Source organism: Phasianus colchicus, chromosome 7 (assembly GCF_987193195.1).
Source record: "Phasianus colchicus chromosome 7, bPhaCol1.hap1.1, whole genome shotgun sequence".
Taxonomy (NCBI): domain Eukaryota; kingdom Metazoa; phylum Chordata; class Aves; order Galliformes; family Phasianidae; genus Phasianus; species Phasianus colchicus.
Window position 1 is genome coordinate 26,787,560 of NC_143442.1, and position 17,017 is coordinate 26,804,576.

The 17,017-nt window shown below is 44.3% G+C and overlaps 1 protein-coding gene across 11 annotated transcripts in view; it reads left to right on the forward strand.

Moving 5' to 3' along the window:
• Window positions 1-17,017, forward strand: part of LOC116233958 (uncharacterized) — a 235,334-nt gene that overhangs the window by 212,873 nt on the left and 5,444 nt on the right. For 9 of the 11 annotated variants that reach the window (XM_090144265.1, XM_090144261.1, XM_090144268.1 and 6 more), the window contains 4 exons: window positions 620-743; window positions 3,144-3,277; window positions 9,415-9,601; window positions 13,011-13,160. In XM_090144265.1, the coding sequence (XP_090000391.1) occupies window positions 3,267-3,277; window positions 9,415-9,601; window positions 13,011-13,160 (348 nt within the window). In that variant the 5' untranslated portion in view covers window positions 620-743; window positions 3,144-3,266. Of the gene's footprint in view, window positions 1-619; window positions 744-3,143; window positions 3,278-8,741; window positions 8,843-9,414; window positions 9,602-13,010; window positions 16,420-17,017 lie in introns of all 11 variants that reach the window. The other 2 variants (XR_016468363.1, XR_016468362.1) reach the window with 2 other exon arrangements.

Below are 17,017 nucleotides of genomic sequence, written 5' to 3' on the forward strand. Positions count from 1 at the left end.
ATGCCTGCCTACAGTCCGTGCAGACAAGTCTTTGTTCTGGGTGATTGCTGTGCAGACAACACACTCACCCGGCTGTGCTGAGACACTGCGCAAAGCGATGTGCTGATAAGTGAGATATCGTTGAGCGGAGCCTTAGGAGACAGGGGAACATTATTTTAAATTATCTCAAACATAAAAACAAAGTGGAGATTTGGCAACCTTGCAGCAAAAACCTCAAAACCAGTTATTCCTTTTAAATAAAAACAAAAATGAGAAACAGTAACTATTAGAAATCCCACCTGGTGCTTTCTCTGTGTTAATGATGCTTCTTAAATTGCATGTGGGTAAATGGTAATTTTGTCTCACGCCATTAAAAACTAATGGAACCCTTGATGATAAGAAATGCCATAGCTAGCTTGTTGGAAAACGTTTAATTAATAAAGTAATAAAATTATTGTAAACTAGTGCAGTTTCACAGAGGATTCAATGGGATATAAAACAGATAAAACATCCTTGAGAGTTGGTACAAGAAATAAACGCTACTCTATAAAAAGCAGCACAATAAAGTTAAGCTGGCCTGTGTTGTACAGATATAAGATGAGATACTGAAATAATAAGGCTATTTGGATTATTCTTCCAGGGGAAGTGCTGGGAAAACCCCATGAGTGGAGAAGCAGGTATATACTCCCAGGACCAGAAGGGAAGCGCACGTTTCATCTGAGCTGGCACAGAGCTGGACAAAGCTGCTTCACTGCTGCAACACTGTGAGCCTGTGTGAATATATTGTTCTTCTTATTATTACCGCTATTATTAATATTTGCCATTCAGCCCAGGCTGAGGCACACACAGCCTGAGTTCTCCTCACTGTGGGGGCAGCCGGGCACTACCAGCAAAGCCCTGCAGAAGGCTGCGGGACAGCGCGGCTGCGGGGAAGGGGACTGCAGCCCTTCTTTGTCCCATATGTCACAAGCATGTCATGAGATGATGACAAAATAATAACAAGTTGGTGGCTGTTTGAAACTTTTTTTTTAGCAGCTGTGTTTTTAGAATATTCTAATTAACCATCCGCTTGCCTTAATCACTTCAAGATTTCTGAAATAGCTGAGAGCTTGCTGCACCTTCTCTCGACAGCAGTCTTCCCCATGTGGGGACCATGGCTTTGTTTTTTGGAAGGGAGGGCAGAAGCAGCAGGGCCAGGCTGGAAACACGCAGTCAGGTTTGTCATTGGCAAGAATTGCCGACACCATCGTGCAGTGATTTTAACTTGCAGCCACTGTATACCAGCAAGAAAAGAGGTGACGTTGCCTTTCATCTGCACAATGACTGACTCACTTCGCCTGGACTCAGTTTTGCAAAATTTAAATGCAGTAAGTGCGGTATTTGTCGGAAGAATAAAAGGGTGAACAGTGAGTAAAGGGAAAAATATTTGTCAGCCTGCCAGGGAGAAGGAAGATTAAAAGCTGCTTGTGAATAAGGCATGTGGATGGCACAGCCATCTCGCCACTCAGTGCCGTTGCCTGAATCAGGTAAAAGCAGAGGGCTTTATCTCCAGAATGCACTCCTGTCTGTCAATGTTAGTTGTTTTCTTAAATGACATGTTTTCTTCTGGCAGATGGGAACAAGCATTGAAGAATAATTTTTTTTGGAGGCAGACAAATTGGCTGCCTGGAAATGTGTGTGTGTTCAGGAACCTGGTGGCTCTTGGCGCAGGTTGGTGGTGCCCAGCTCACCTCACCCTGTGGCCTCTGCAGGCCATGCCAGTGCCCAGCCCGCCACGTGCTCTGAGTATCACCCGTGTTATTTTGTGCCTGCAGTACAAAATTTCCTGCTGGCTGCTTCTCCAGTCAGGGGATTTTACCAAAATTGGACTTTGGGCTTGGCGAGCTGGCAGCAGAAGGCAGCAGCTGGAAAGGTTTTTGAACATGGCAGCAGCGTCTGAAGTTTGGCAGCAAGGGAATGAAAAAGTCAACTGAGTCCAAATCCATCACCTGGAAGCCCCCAGCAGTGCACATGGCACAGTGATGGTGGGCTCAAGCACAGGCATTGCTGCCCGCTCTGTTGGGCTGATGGTACTTGTGGCAGCTCCTCACCGGGCTGTTCTCTCCCTCTGTCCTCTCCCGGGCACTGCACATTACCTCCTTTTGCCACAGAGCTGGAGCACACTGACACTTCTCTTCTTTGGGTAAACTTTAGCATCCTCAGAGATCTTGGTCCTAACAAGGGGATTCCAGCATTACACACAAATGCACGTGTCTACACACAAACATACATGTGCCTACAGACACCTGCAGTTTTCCTTCTCCCTCTCTATAAATATATACACACATATGTACATCCACAGATACAGAGGCATGTGTGTGTATATATGTGTGCAAAGAGGGGAGGGGAAAGACACTCAGAAAATGAAATACAAATGTTCAAAAAATAATATTCCCAAGCCCTCAAATCTCTAATCATGAGTTTGATGCAATATTTGCCCTAATGGGAAATGATAACTGGCAATAGTCCAAAGCAAACCTCTTAGAAAGGAGCAATAAAAAAGGAAAATGCTAGCTTGGCAGTTAAAGAAAGAGGAGCCGAAGCGAGAACTGCTGTCGGAGATAATAAAGAATTAACCACAAACCCCTTTTCTATTAAGCACAAAAAAGGATATTAAAATAACACGCTCCCTCCCTAAATATCTGAGGGGTTGTGTCATACTTTGCTCTGCAGCCTCCCTGGCACTGGTGGAGCTGGGGGCTGCAGCCCGCCCCCCCCGCCTCCCCGCGCCCACTCCTGCCAGGGCAGCTGCTCCACACTCACACTCCTGATCTTCACCACAGGAGAGCGAATGGGGGCATGGCCTGAGGGGGTGTGAGAGGGGCAGTGAGCTGCAGGGAGCCGCGCTGCTCCTCAAACCAGCGAATGTAAAGTCCCCACTGCCCTTGCAATTCCCTAGCAGCACCCTTGCTGCTCCAGCCAGCTCCTGCAGAGTCTGGGGACAGCTACAGGGACAAAACTGCATCTTACGCAGTATGTCTGTGGGAAACCATTGATAAACTTGGCCGTGAAAGTAGGTTTTGTGAATTACATATAGCTTATGGATGTCATCTGTTTAACCAACATCTTCCTGTGTGTGTAGAGCACACCAACATGGCCATAACAGCTGTTTCTTCTTGCTCTAGGGGGCTGCCCACTGTTTGGTCCTGCTACCTCCCATTGCACCCATTGCTTAATGAGAGAACTGCATGATGAGCTGCTACCAGCACCTTCAAAGCACGTCCTCATGGATTTAATCAATCCCTAAGATGACAACAAGGTAAATTCTGCATTACCTGGTGAAACACTGGCCTTTCCTTTTTGACCTGGTTTTCTTTTGTGGCTTCCACAAAGACCTTCAAGACTGGGCTGTATCATAGCAGGGCTCCTTTTACCTTTCAGTTTCCTCATGGCCCTGCACATCGCAGAGCACTCTGTACAATGCAGCATTGCTATGCTATCCATACAGTCCACAGACACAAGGACGTCTGTTAATGAGTCTCAATGCTCTCTTTTTCAGTTTGGTGGCAAACATCAGTACATTTACCTTCAGGTTTTTTTATGTTTGAGCATATTTCATTTTAAAGATGGCATGCAAATTAAGACAGAAAGTGACACCCTCTGGCACTTTTATGTGGCAGGGAGCTCCCTGACCTGGTCTGCAGCCATGGGGACATCCTGTAATGCTAACAAACCACAACACTACGTCCTGCTGGGTTTGGGCAAAGCCAGGAGAAGCTGCGGGAGTTGTGGCTGTCTCCCAGCACATGTGCCCAGCCAGCACTGTTTCTGTCTGGCCTCACAGTGGGCAGAGATGCGATAACAGATTTTGTCCATTTGGTGACTGCCAAACCCATTTCTGTAGTATTTTCCAACATAAACATCCATTGAAATTTCCGCTTCAACCAAATAGCAGGTTTTACTATAGCAATTTTGCATTTGCAAGAATCATGGTACTCAGTGCATTACAGACTCAACAGAGTAAAATTTCCCCTTTACATCAAGTCAGAGAAATCCTAAATGATTTTATTTTTAAGACTTTACTTTGGTTCATTAACACACGGGGAGGCATTAATCACATGGAGCAATGAGATGCAACAACTCCTTTGACACTTTCCTATTGTCGGGATCTTTAATGTGCAGTTTGACAAGAGCTAGGTGGTGGCAGCTCAAATGAGTTTTTGTCGGATCTCACTTCTGTGCTAGGAATGCCCCAAGCCCAGCTTGACTCAAGCCAAAGATACTGTAAGGAATCACTAAGATCTTTTGGTAAATGTTATGTGACTTACATCTGCCAGTAACAGCTTATTTAAAAACACAATGTGTGTATCACTTTCATTTATCTACTCAGAGTATAAGGATTTGGAAGGAAAAAGAAAGTTACCTGTACAAGACATTTTTTAAATCAGAACTTCTTCTTGAGCTACATCACTGTAGAAAAGCAGAGCTAAACTTTAATTGCTTTTATCCAAGATCCTAAATTTATAAACACTTAACCAGAATTCTACCAACTATTACGTAGTTTAAAAATGGAGCATTTGTGTGCCTGTGCCAGTCTACGTTAATTTCTCATCTGAACTTAAAAAATGAAATCAATAAAGGTGTGGGTGGGGATCTTTAAAAAATAACTACTGTACGCTGTGAGCCAAGAGCTTTAGTACAAGATGTATCTGCCCAAAGTACAGGCAGGCTGGCGTTCAGATCAGGCACCTAAAGCTGGGGTGTCATAAAGCAGAAAAATACCACCAAGAGCTGTTCTTAGCACAGAGCAGCAGCACTTTGCATCCACATCCAGTGAAACTCCACTCCAGTTAGATTCACTGCCAAATTACAAATTCCTATTTGATTTATCAATCACAATTTTGTATTGTTAATTCATATGTTCATTAGACAAATCTGTCCCTCCAAGGTAATCACTTAAGGTACTGCTGGCATGTGAACATGCACAAATGGATAATTCTTAATGACCTTCCAAGTTGACATATTTTTGGCATGAGTTTTCTGTATCCTAATTTCAAGCTGCTTCTCTGGTGCTGTTGTAGGGCTCACTTCCCTCAGCAAGGAGGTCTTGTAATGGGAGGTCGCTGCTAAGAGTGTTCCCATCAAATAGCAGCAGAACAAGGAGAAATTAACACGATCTCCTTGGGTAAAAGTGGAAACAGCCTTCTCTTTCAGCAGCCTTGCAGAGAGAAGAAAACATTTACACTGAACAGCTTGACTAGTTCTGTGACTTCTTTTTCACTGTTGCTCCAGTAAATAATAGTGTGGTAGGTATGGGCTGCTCAAGCTGTGCTGGCTGGTGTGCGTGCTGCCCACCCCCAAGGCCAGTCCAGCATCACCGATCCCGTATCATGGATTAATATGATGAGAGCGATGCACAGCTCAACATACAACATGGAACAGCCATGTCACAAATGGCAAATATCACGACACACATATCAAATAGAGGAGCCCTTGGTGATGTAGGAGGCCCCATCACAGGCTGTGGGCACCAAGTTCACCGCAGTAAGATGATGTCAACCACCGTTGGCAGCTGCTTAGCCAGCAGTGTGGAATGGTGAAAAAGAAGTCAGCAGCCTAACACAAGGCTTGCAGGGCTGCTGGCCATCTCATGAAACTCCCCAGAGCTGACCATGGGCTGGCCAGAGCTGGGAGCGAGGAAATGGAGCAGAAGAGGTGCCTCCATCCACCCAGCCTTGGGTTTTGGTAGGGTTGGAGGCTGGCTGAGAAGAAAGCAAGACAGGACGGGAAAGAATGGTGCCAGAAAAGCACCCATCCCGCACGAGCAGCAGCCCCTGGAGAAGAAGAGTTTGCATCCCTTCCTCAAAAGCACAGCTCCGGCTGAAAAACCCGAATGTATGGACAAAATGTAAATGCATTATGACAAGCTGTATGAGAAATCAAAACAAGGAACAAGGAGCGTATGTTTCTTTTAGAGAAATGTCCTTTATCTCGCAGGCAGAATGAAGTGTGTGGCATTCAAATGTTAAGATTTTTACACACTTTCATGAAATACTAAAGAGAAACCCAAAAAAAAAGAAGAAAAAAAAAGAAGAAAATAACCCAAGTCCATGTCACTTCTCAGCTAGTTTGGTTATTGCTGCTCCTGAGTACTGTAACATATGCACTTTCCCTTTTGAAAATGTATCAAAGTTGTTATTTTGGGGGTGGGATAAACTCTTACCCATGCATATCTTATGTTTCAAAGCCAAGAATGCTTGAGAACCGGCTCTGGATCTGCACATCAGATGCATAAGTGATTAGTGACAAGTGACACAGAAACAGAGAATGTGCTGTGTTACAATGAATAATAAACACGCACAATTTATGCAGGCAGAGTGAGCGGGGAGATGGCATCCTGTGCCTTTTCCATATAAATAATGTGAATCTTGTCAAGCCAGGGCCGGGCACTGCCGGCTGAAGAGTGAGGCTGGGACGGGCACAGAGGGGTGGTGGGTAGGTGGGGAGCTGGGTCTTCCAATGGTTTTGTTATGGTGCAGGCTGACAGCAATTACTCTTGTGTAAATCAGAGTAGAGACAGGGAAATATATTACTGTGGTCAAAATTTTTCACTCTGAAAAGAACTACTGGATAATGAAAAAAGTTTCTCAAAAAATAGTGGTAACGTTTTGTAGGTTTCTGGTGAGCATCCCTGAAGCATCCATTGTGAAGGCACTGCCTAGCAAAGGGATTGGTGGTGCCTCTGTGAAAAAGCCAACAGTGATCAATTTTTGCATGTGCAAACTCTGTTTTTAGATAAAGTTTCACAAGCATGCATCTGGACATGTCCCTTTGGCATGCCAGCACCTTGGTGAGGCTGCAGTGCATCATCGCTGTGCAGGACAAGGCACGGAGCCAGGCTGTGCTGTTTTTGGTGCCCTCCGCCCGCCTTCTGCCCCTGGCTGCCCTACTGGGAAGGAGTTTGTTCTCCAGGGAAAGCATAAAGCAACAATTTCATTTTTTTAATTAAAAAATTTCCCCGAAGCACCTGCTGCTTAGCTCTGCACATTTTTTTTCCTGGCTATCCTGGCCTGCCAACTCCAAGCGAGCTTTTCTCTCTCATTTTTTACACTCTCTACACTTCCAGAAACGTATGCACTTGGATAAAAGTAGAACTGAGAGGGGAAAATGCATATTCTGTTATAAAAAAAAAAAAAAAAGTTGAAAAGAGTGTCTAAAAGATGGATGCGTAAAGAAATCATACCCGCACTTCAACTCCAGGTCTGAGTTATATAAACTGAACTGTGGTAATTACCACGCTCCTCCAGATTAATAAACAATTACCATAGTAACTACACCATCAGATGAAACCTATGCTCATGAATTTTTAAAGCATAAATGGAAATACATGCCGGCCTAGAAAGTCTCCCGTTTATTTAGCTCCTGGAGGATAAGGGAGCGGATCCATTAAGGAGCTTGGGAAGGCACCTGGCAGCTTGTATGATGTACTGTCAGGGACAGGCCCCCTGCACTAAGAGCCACCCTGAGGACACGCGGTGCCCAGACTGAAGAGGGAGCCCACCAGCATGTCGCCCCGGCTGCCCAATGGGCTCTTCTTCTTTTTGGTGAGCGTGAGGTTTGGAGAAGGTCTTTAGGCTGATGGTGTGGAACCACACAGAGAAGGTGTCTCCATCCAATTCAGTGCTGGGAGAACGTGCCCATGGCCAGATCTCATGGAAAACAACCCCATGGCTTTCTCTGCCATCCGTATGAGCTCCTGTCTTAACTCTAGAGCCAACGTTTGCCTCAAGGGCTTCAACCTCATCCTGAAGCTCTGCTATGGCTGAGCCCAGCCTTGCTGTAACAGTTAACAGGAGACATATCAAAACTCGAAATAACAATATTATGTATCAACTTGTTGATAATTCTGACAGGAAAGCTGAAAAGCGCCGCTAAGTTAAAAAATAATGATGTGCAGCATTTGCAGTAATAGTCTAAAACATGAGGTGAGCCCTCTACGCTTTAAGTTTGCGCCACTTACTTCTGATAATGGTGATGAGCTGGAATAATACCCCCATTCACAAGAAAGTATTTCTTAAAACACTTTCAGAGTTAGGAAAGCCATTAAATCCTTGTGGATTGAAGGTAAAAAAATAAATTGTATGTATTTTAGACTTTGAATGATCTTCCTATAGCAATTTTAGGGGGGAAAAAACCTAGGAAGAATTCTGCAATTTTAATCTCCTCAGTAGCTTCCCATTACTAAACAAGCAGAACGCCACGGTACAAATGTGGATGTTACATGTCATCTTGATCTGCTGCTTTTTTCTTTCATTAAAGCTTTAATGCAGCAATTATGGCTACGTTGCCCTATAAAAAAAGGAAAAGGCAGTTTACTTTAAAAAGTGAAATTGCATAGCCTACTATTTAATTATACACAAATGTAAATGGCCTATTTTTCCATAACTGGTTATTACAGCACTGTTTTACTTTCTGAGTTTTCACAATCTCTAAAACCTACAACGCTTCCTGCTATATAATTGTTTTGCTACATTATTGTTTTCATCTTATTTTTTCTTTTAATGTGAGTGCAGCGGGATAAATCTTGGTTTTAAGCCAGCCAGTACTTCATCTACTTAAGCTTTTATAGATGAAGATTGCTGTAATTATCAGAATACCCGCTTATTTCTGAAGTATTATCTTGGCAACCTGCTGGCATTTACAACCAATTAACAAGCTTTGCCCATTAGTTGCATAAGGGGTATCACAGAGTAAAGCCATTGTGTGCTAATTTTCTATTTTAGATAATCAGTTTGGCCATCCAAAATGGAAAGGGGAAGAAAAGAAAGGTTTGACACGCAGTGGCAGACATGTAAAAATGACTACATGCCTTCCCGAGACAAAGGTATCCAGCGCCTGCATGATTGCTTCACTGTCGTCACCACTGGGTTTTAAGTATTTATTCCCTTTGTCTCTTTTGGAAGATAAAATATAAAGTACAGCTTCGGCAAAGTAATCATGTCCTCTCTTTTATTTTTTAAACAGACTGGCTTCTCCCCCTGTCCTCTCGGTCTTGTAATTTCACCAGATTGCGCAAGTGTTAAACACGATGTCCAAAAAAAAAAAGGGAGAGGGAAGGAAAGGGAGGGGAGTGAGCCTGGCTGGCGGCAGGCTGAGGTCAGGGCAGAGCCCCACGGCTCACCCTTGCTCTGTGCCCCGGTGCTTCCAGCCAGGCTGCTGGCAGCAGGCAGGATGCAGCCTGCCGTTCCCGTGCCCAGTGGCTTTGGGTTTGGGGGCTTTTTTTAAAGTGGTTTGGTTGGTTGGTTGTTGTTCTTTTTTTGTCTTTTTTTTTGTGTGTGTGTTTGTATTGGGTTTAATTCTTGCCTCTGCTATGGAGGTGTGCTGGGGAAGCAGAGAAGAGCAACAGAAATAGCCAGAAAAGTTGTCCCATATTTAATTGTTGCCTTCTTTGGACAGGCACCTCACCACTGCAGCTCTGGCATCCCCCAGTGCTATTGGAACGGTGCTGGCAGCACTAGCTCTGACCCAGACATCCGGGGACACTGGGGAATGGAGTCTCCTTCCTCTGCCCCGTGCCAGAGGATGTGTCCCATTGCAGCCAGAGCCTGCCCAGAGCGTGGCACCGCGCTGCTCAGCCAGCAAGGTAAGTAATGAAGTGCAGCAATTGCTGGAGGCAGCGGGGCTCACCCATTTAATTGTACATAAACGAGATGTTAGCCGCAGCCCGTGCTTTGCAATGAGGGTAGAAAATAATCAGTGTAAAGATGAGTGCAGCTCTTCAAGCGCGGTTTGATCACATTTACTCCATTGAACAGAACGGGTGGATGGCTCCTGTTGTAAAATGGTTTTATAAAACGTAGCGGACTGTACAATGACGTGTTTTATGTGCCTCCTGTGGCTTAGTTTCGTATTTTGCTTTAGCATAAGTTAAACAAAATAAAGACTATGATCACGCTAAGAGGGTGCAGCCAGTGAAGTGAAGACAGAAAGTCATAAAGAATGATCAGCTGTGCAATTACTAAAGACTGAAAATATATGCTGAAGTCTATGAAGTTGTAAATGAATAAGAAAAATGTTGTGCTTGGCAACTGGATGTGTATATTTGCCTCAATTATTTCAAATTATTTGTTACAGCTATTAGAGAACTTTAGCTTTCAGAGAGGTATGACGATCAACTCCCTCTGAGAAAAGGGATCTGGCCAGAAAGTCAGCCTGACTCACTATTTGGGCTCCTCAGAAAGGGGAGGTCAGAAGACAGATGAGCTGCATGCCGGCAGCCTGTGTCCCACCACACTGCTTCCAAGTCCCCCAGCTCCTGTCACACCTAGCTCACAGCTGTCCCATTGGGCACCACAGGGATGTCCCCATCCAGCAGCAGCTGGGCTCCTGCCCGCAGCACACTGTTGACATTGCTCCTCTGCAAGGTGGCAAAAAGATTATTATTGAAATACAAAATAAAAAGTGGATTTCTCCCAGTACTTCACTCCTGAAGGGCCCTTGAGAGATGAAGCTTACCTTGAGCTAAAGGAAAACATTTTTTGTGAAGGGCTCTTGTATGATAGAAGTGCTGCAAGGGTGTAGCTGTGAGTTAAACCCCACAGCTGCAAGGAGAGGACCCCACATGTGCTCCCTGCCTCCATCCAGGGCACATCCTTCTGCAGGGCTGGAGCAGGCATCAGCGGACACAACCAGGACTGTCCCAAAACAACTGGCTTGGGAAAGTCAGCATGCATCTATTCTGCTTTTTTGTCAATGAGAAGTTTTAAGATCCTGCCCCAAAGTGATTCTGAGATTACTTGAAGGTGCATTTGATTTCCTTTTCCAAATATAGTTACAACCATAGCTTCCCCGACTGCTTCCCTACATGCCACTAACAAGAAAAAAGGGAAACCCATTTATAGGGGATTTACTTTCAGTCTCATGCAAATCACCAAACTGAAGGAGCAGTCCTCACCCAGCACTAACCAACCAAACCATTCCCACCCAGGAGCCGTGCATCCCAACAGCCTCAGCAAGAGCACGGCAGTGACAACTGAAAAATGGAAGCAGAGAAACTCTCACCGTGGCAGAGACAGCACAAACGCCCCATTATAGTTCTGCCTCTGCAAGGAGGAAACATGCTCCTCCAGGGCTCTAATCCCCATCACTAATACTATTAAATATTTATGTACCACCACAACTTTGCATGACACTTCACGGAGATAAAAGTGCTATCTCTGTGCCAAAGATCTTAGAGATGACGTCAGACAGATGAAGAAAGCGAGGTTTACAGAAAGGAGACATGATGAAGATTAAGAAACCAAACTAAAGCTGGTGACCCAGAAGCATTTTTAAATTCCAAGAGAGAGTGGGACGCAGGCTGAAGGAATATTGGGGTTCATTTTGCTTTTCAAGCTTTTTAACTTCTAAAAGTAGTTCCAGCCTTATCAGTGATGAGAGATTTCCTAGGTTTCCGAGAAGAAATCAAGTTATATATGGAACTGAGAGATCATGCAGAGAGAGGCAGCACTCACAGCATCGCCTGAGACAACAATGGATGGAATATATGGGGCAGAGGTAGCGTTAATCTAAGGCAAATAGCAGTATACATATAGCTGCAGTCATGCACATGAACACGCACATAAATCCATACATACACTCCTAGCAATTCAGTTAGATTAATTTGCTTTGGATATTCCATTATTTTACTGTAGTCCTTGTATAGTACTTAAAGAATCAGGTTAAGCATTCTGCATTAGATGCACAAACAATGCTGCTTTACCTCCGCATGGGTGTTGTGAGACTTTAATTAATGTTTGTAAAGTGCTTTCAGATCCCCAGAAGAAAGGCGCTATAGAAGTGTGAAGTCTGATTATTTCATGGCATACAAAAGTAGAGGTGAAAAGAAATATTCTCCTCCTTACACATAAAACTACTGATCTCAACTCCTGCATTTAAAAAAGATGATGTTAAGAAAGAAAAGAATTCTGACCATGAACCTACTTCAGGCTTCCCCTTTGCCTTTTTCATCTGATTTCTGGTTGAGTGAAATAATAAACTATTGTATTGCTGTAAACTCTTTGTAAGTAGATTTGACTAAGACAACAGAGTTCAGTGCCAGCAGCTACTCTGATCATTCTTTTAAATGGAAATTTACCGTCTGCTGCATCACATGGAAAAAATATAGAACTATTTTTCACAGCTTGTTCACTGAACAGATTATTGGAGGGAAGAAAAAATAAAAAGGCTTCATTTTCTACAGATCCCAAATCTTGGTGTAGAAAGTCTTGGCAATTTCCTTTTGAGAGGAGACAGATTTCACTTTCGCATTGATTTAACAATGATAAGAGTTTCCAAAATGAGGGCCCGATTCTGAAAATTTAAATGGTTGGCCACACTTGGTTCAATAGCTTATCTATGAGAGCAAAATTACTCACATGCATCAGTCTATGCAGGATCTGGTCCTAATATAGAACCAGTTCTTGATGTCATAAAATCTTTTTTAACAGCATCTTGTGTTACATTTAATTTATTTCACATGGCCTCATAAAATAAGATAAAAGCCTGTAAGTCTAAAAGTCATATAAAGAAGATGGGAAAAAAAAGTCCTACCATGTATTCGTGTTTATTAAGTATTATCTTCATGCGACTTACAGACATTTAACTCCAGAATTTCCAAATGTTTCCCCTAATCCTAATTGCAGTCAGCAAGGGCTGTTAATGCATGAAACAGATTGCAGCAGATGAGCTTTTTGGGTGTGCAAGGCCTTCCCCAGCCTCTCAAAGACTGGTGCTCACACTGCCCTTGCTGCACAGGACAGGACGTTGCGGACGTGCCACCCACTACACAAGGGTAGGTGGCAGTGCAGCATCTGGCTAACTCTCGCCATCCACTAAGCTGCACCTTACTCTGGCTTCTGCAGTAACACATAAGATGCAATATATCAGAAGCGCTGCTTTTTAATTTTTTGTTTTAGCATGAGCTCCTCTATGCCAAAGGAAATCTAAATGAGTAAAAATAAATACCTAGACTGCAAGAGGAGCAACGCGTATGTTTTGTGTCTAACCTCCAGGTGCAGCTCAGGAAGCCTGGGAATCAGCAGCTTGCATCAATGCTTGCATCTCCTGGTGGCCTGCAGACAGAGAATGGCTCCAAGCAGGAAGGTCGTGAACAGAAAAGCATCTTTGAAGGCAAAGAAGGCTTCACCCCTCTACAAATCAAGGTCAGAATGCTGCTCCTCCCAGGTTGGTGCTGGGAGCAACAGCAGTAATGCTGGGAAAGAGAAAAGACGTAGATAAATGGTAGGCAAAGGCCAGCACGTGCCAAAGCGTGCACCTCAGAGCAATATGATTAACTGCAGGGTGATGCTTTACAAAGCCCTGTGAAAACAACCAGTGGTTACACGAGGGAACCTGGGAGAGATCATCATGGAGAAATGTGCCAGGTCATCCTGACAGAGATGCATCACACTTTGTTGACATGTGACACCAAAGCCCAGCCTAATTTCCATCTTCCCTACTTCTGCACCTCTCTCCCATTGGTATAGCTGTGGCGTTAATTTCTCAGGAGAAAAAAAAAGCAATTAAGCTTTGCAGTTTAAGAAAACACCTATTTTTACCCATGAGGCAATGCCCATGATCACTGCTGAGAGATTTTAAAATGGGCCATGATGGCCAAGCCCCATTTGATGTTAGCAACTTTCATGAGTTGATATAAAAGTGTAAAATGTCAGAGGGAGTGGCTTCTTGCCCCCAGTGTGGGCTCTTTAATGATGGTCATTACTGTAAGGAAACAGGGAGGTCTCACCTCATTGCAGCTGCTGCTAGTGCACTGCCATCAGCAGGCGCTCTGGCAGGCAGGTAGCAGAGCCTGCGCCTTCCCTCTAGCAACACCAGGGCCAATGCAGCGAGCAGACTGCACCCCCAGCCTCAGCCTTGGAAAAGAAAAGTTACTTCTGGGGGAGTGAAAGGATTCCTGAGGACAACTTTCAGTAAAGGCAAACTTGAGCCACAATCTGACACAACAGCCAATAAACAGCTTTGAGATAATCGCACGTACCTCTGTGGTAGGCAGTGGTCTAACCTAGGCAGAGATGCTTTTAGAACATGGCTTTTCTCACCAGCCCTTGATATTTTTCTTGTGATCAAGGCAACATCTACAGTGAAAAACCTACGCCACAGCTGTCAGGGCTTCTCTCCAGCAGATAATTAAATTCCAACTTGATTGCCATTGTGACAAGTGAGCTCAAGTTTGGTGGTACCATGCCCGCCAGCTGAACACAGATGAGAGCCATCAGCTGCACAGTTGTTAATGGCTGTGCTGGAAGCAGAGGTGCTGCAGTACTTAATGGCACTCCCCAGGAGGTGGTCAGCCTCCCAGAGACTGACAGTAGCAGGAGCACATCTCAAGCTGTGACTGCATTTCAATCCGCATGCTTACGTGGGAGGCCTGGCAAAAGTGGAGTGAGTCAACGAGTTTAGAGGACTTTCAAGATCTCTTCCACACCAGAGAAAGGCAGGGTTTAGTCTGGGTTGGTGCGTGGTAGGATTGCTAAATGCAAAAAGATAAAGTCATCTGAGTTCTCTGCTTTGGATTGCACTCTTAAGTTGCTCTTTTAGATAAAGAGTTTTTTTCCTCTCCACTTGATTACAATATGCACATCCCATGTTTTTGCAGATACATCTATTCTCTATAGAAGAGAGCATTTAAACTGAGTTTATCTGTTAAAAATCAGACTGCACATTAGCTTAGATCTATTAAGCTTCCTAATAACTGCTTTTTCATAGCTGGCCTGCTTTTTATGTAAATCCACTGTGTATTTCTAGGCTTGTTATTGAACTTTACAATTTTAAATTCAGCTGGAGGAAGACTGTGATTTTTTCTCACAAGAAAGAAATGCTGCTTTGCTACCAGCATCCTGGAGGGACTCCTCCAGTTCATAAAAGATGACCAGGTCTCGTATTGAAGAACCACGTGAACCACATCTGTCCCTTTGCCTTGCCTGCTGCTTGGAGGTGTACAGCCAGCCATGCTCCGAGGCAGTCATGGAGATGGCCTCGGCTGAGGCAAGCACTCACCCCAGCCCTCTGTGCCACATGAAGGACAGCAGGAGAAGGGCTACACGGAGTCTCCTGGAAGTCTCCATTCTCACCTTAAGACCAACCACCAACCAACACTCTGAATCATGAAGGACAACTATCAGGTGCAGGAGGAGTCAGGCAGAAGTATTTTCTGCGTGTTGCATACAGTGTGACACAAGAGGTGTGGCGTTTGGTTGTGCCTGCACTGGCATGAGCCAGCAGGCATGCTTCAAGATACCTCCTGGCCATGCTGAGATGGAGCAAGGCTTTGAGGCAGCCGAGTGGGATCAAACCCAGCTGCTCTAGTTGTGGGACGCAGCACTGGCAGCACCAGGTGGCAGCTGGGTGGATAGGTCTGAGGCTTGGCGGCACTGGGTGTAGACTCTTAAGGCTGTGCCTGAATAGGTTGGCCCCTTTCTAGATCTCATCCTAGGCTCCTAAAGGCTGAGTTTATTCATCACCCTATGTGCTTTGCTTGCAGCATTGGCTTCTCCGCTTGTCAACACGCCGTTTTCTGAATTCTCAGTGCAAAGGAAGCCTTTCATGGTTTGGCATCCTCTTATATGTTTATGCTTCTCAAGATATATTCTCTAGCCAAGTCTTTAAGTTCTTACATTAGTCCCCAAGCCCAGACATCAATCTGTTGCTGATCAGGTCTTTTCACATCATGCTGCTTTTATCTGGAATGCTGTTTTTGATGCTTCCAGGGAAGCTCTGCCTGATGTTTTTAAGAATGTGGTTAATTTTTTTTTTTTTCTTTCTGTTTAAAACGACACTTCAGTACCGCTATTTCTTTTAACCTTCTGCTTTTACTGTAAGACTTCAGCAAGAAATTTGCCTTATAAATGCTATTATACTGGGGAGGTCCTGATTTGCATCTTTGTCCTTGGGTAATGTAGAAACAGCACAGGGGTCCACAAGCAGACAGAGACTGATTTTTTTTTCCCCCTTTTATAATCTACAATAAAAAGTTTCTTTAAAGGGGAAGAAAAGAGAGGCACATGCTTAATATTGCAGAAAAGCCTTCTTGTGCTTGATACATTGGATAAACGGTTCAAGAACACTTCATCCTCCTACAACTATTTCCCGCACTTCTGCCAAGGTTAGGGAAACCTTGGGTTAGCTGCCGTCTGAATGCTGCAGGCTGGTATCAGTCTGAACAAGTTCAGCTGACTGCTTAGAAGATTTTCTTTATTCTTCCTCCTGTTGTCTCTCCACTTTGGCAAATAGAAATCACCTTCGTCTTTGGGGGAGGCCTCGGCCTGAAAGCGCCCAACAAAGAGCGGCTGGCGGCAGGTCAAGGTCCTTCCATTGAGTCGCCCAGTCCCCATCAGCTTGTGTTGGTGATCAGCCAGCTGTCAGGGAAACAAGGCTCTCCAGATCAGCGTGGTCTGGGACCAGGTGGGTCGTAAAACGTGACGGCATATTTTAATAAATGACTGAAAGATTAAAATAAAATCAAAACCACAGCGGCAAAAAAATCCAAGAAAAATCAAATTTCTCCCTCATAAGGAAGCTCTCACTATTCCACACCAGCAAAGAAGGAAACAAAGAGGTGGAAAGTGAAAGTATCAGGCAAGCATGACTAACTACAGGTGGTGGATGTAGTCCTGCCTTCTTTGCTCCCTTTGAACTGCCTTTGTGCCATGAACTAGCCCATTAATTTTCCTTTAGGTGAGCATTTTGTTGCTAATGTATTGGGCGATTAACCAGAGTCAATACCAGAAGCTTCAATTTACATTTAAACTTTTAAAATTAAATAACCTTAAAAAGAAAGGTTCTGCCTCATGCAGAAATGCTTTGAGTTAGATCATTATGTTATAGACATGAAGGTGGAATCAGCTTTGACAGAGTTATAACCATTTCTATCACCATGGAGCTGCCCCAGCATTTGTGCACACAACAATACTCCAAGCTCGCTCTGTACATTTTATAGTGAGAGCCACCTGGGTAAAGCTGACCTACTGGTTCATTGAAAATCAGACAGAATACATCCAAT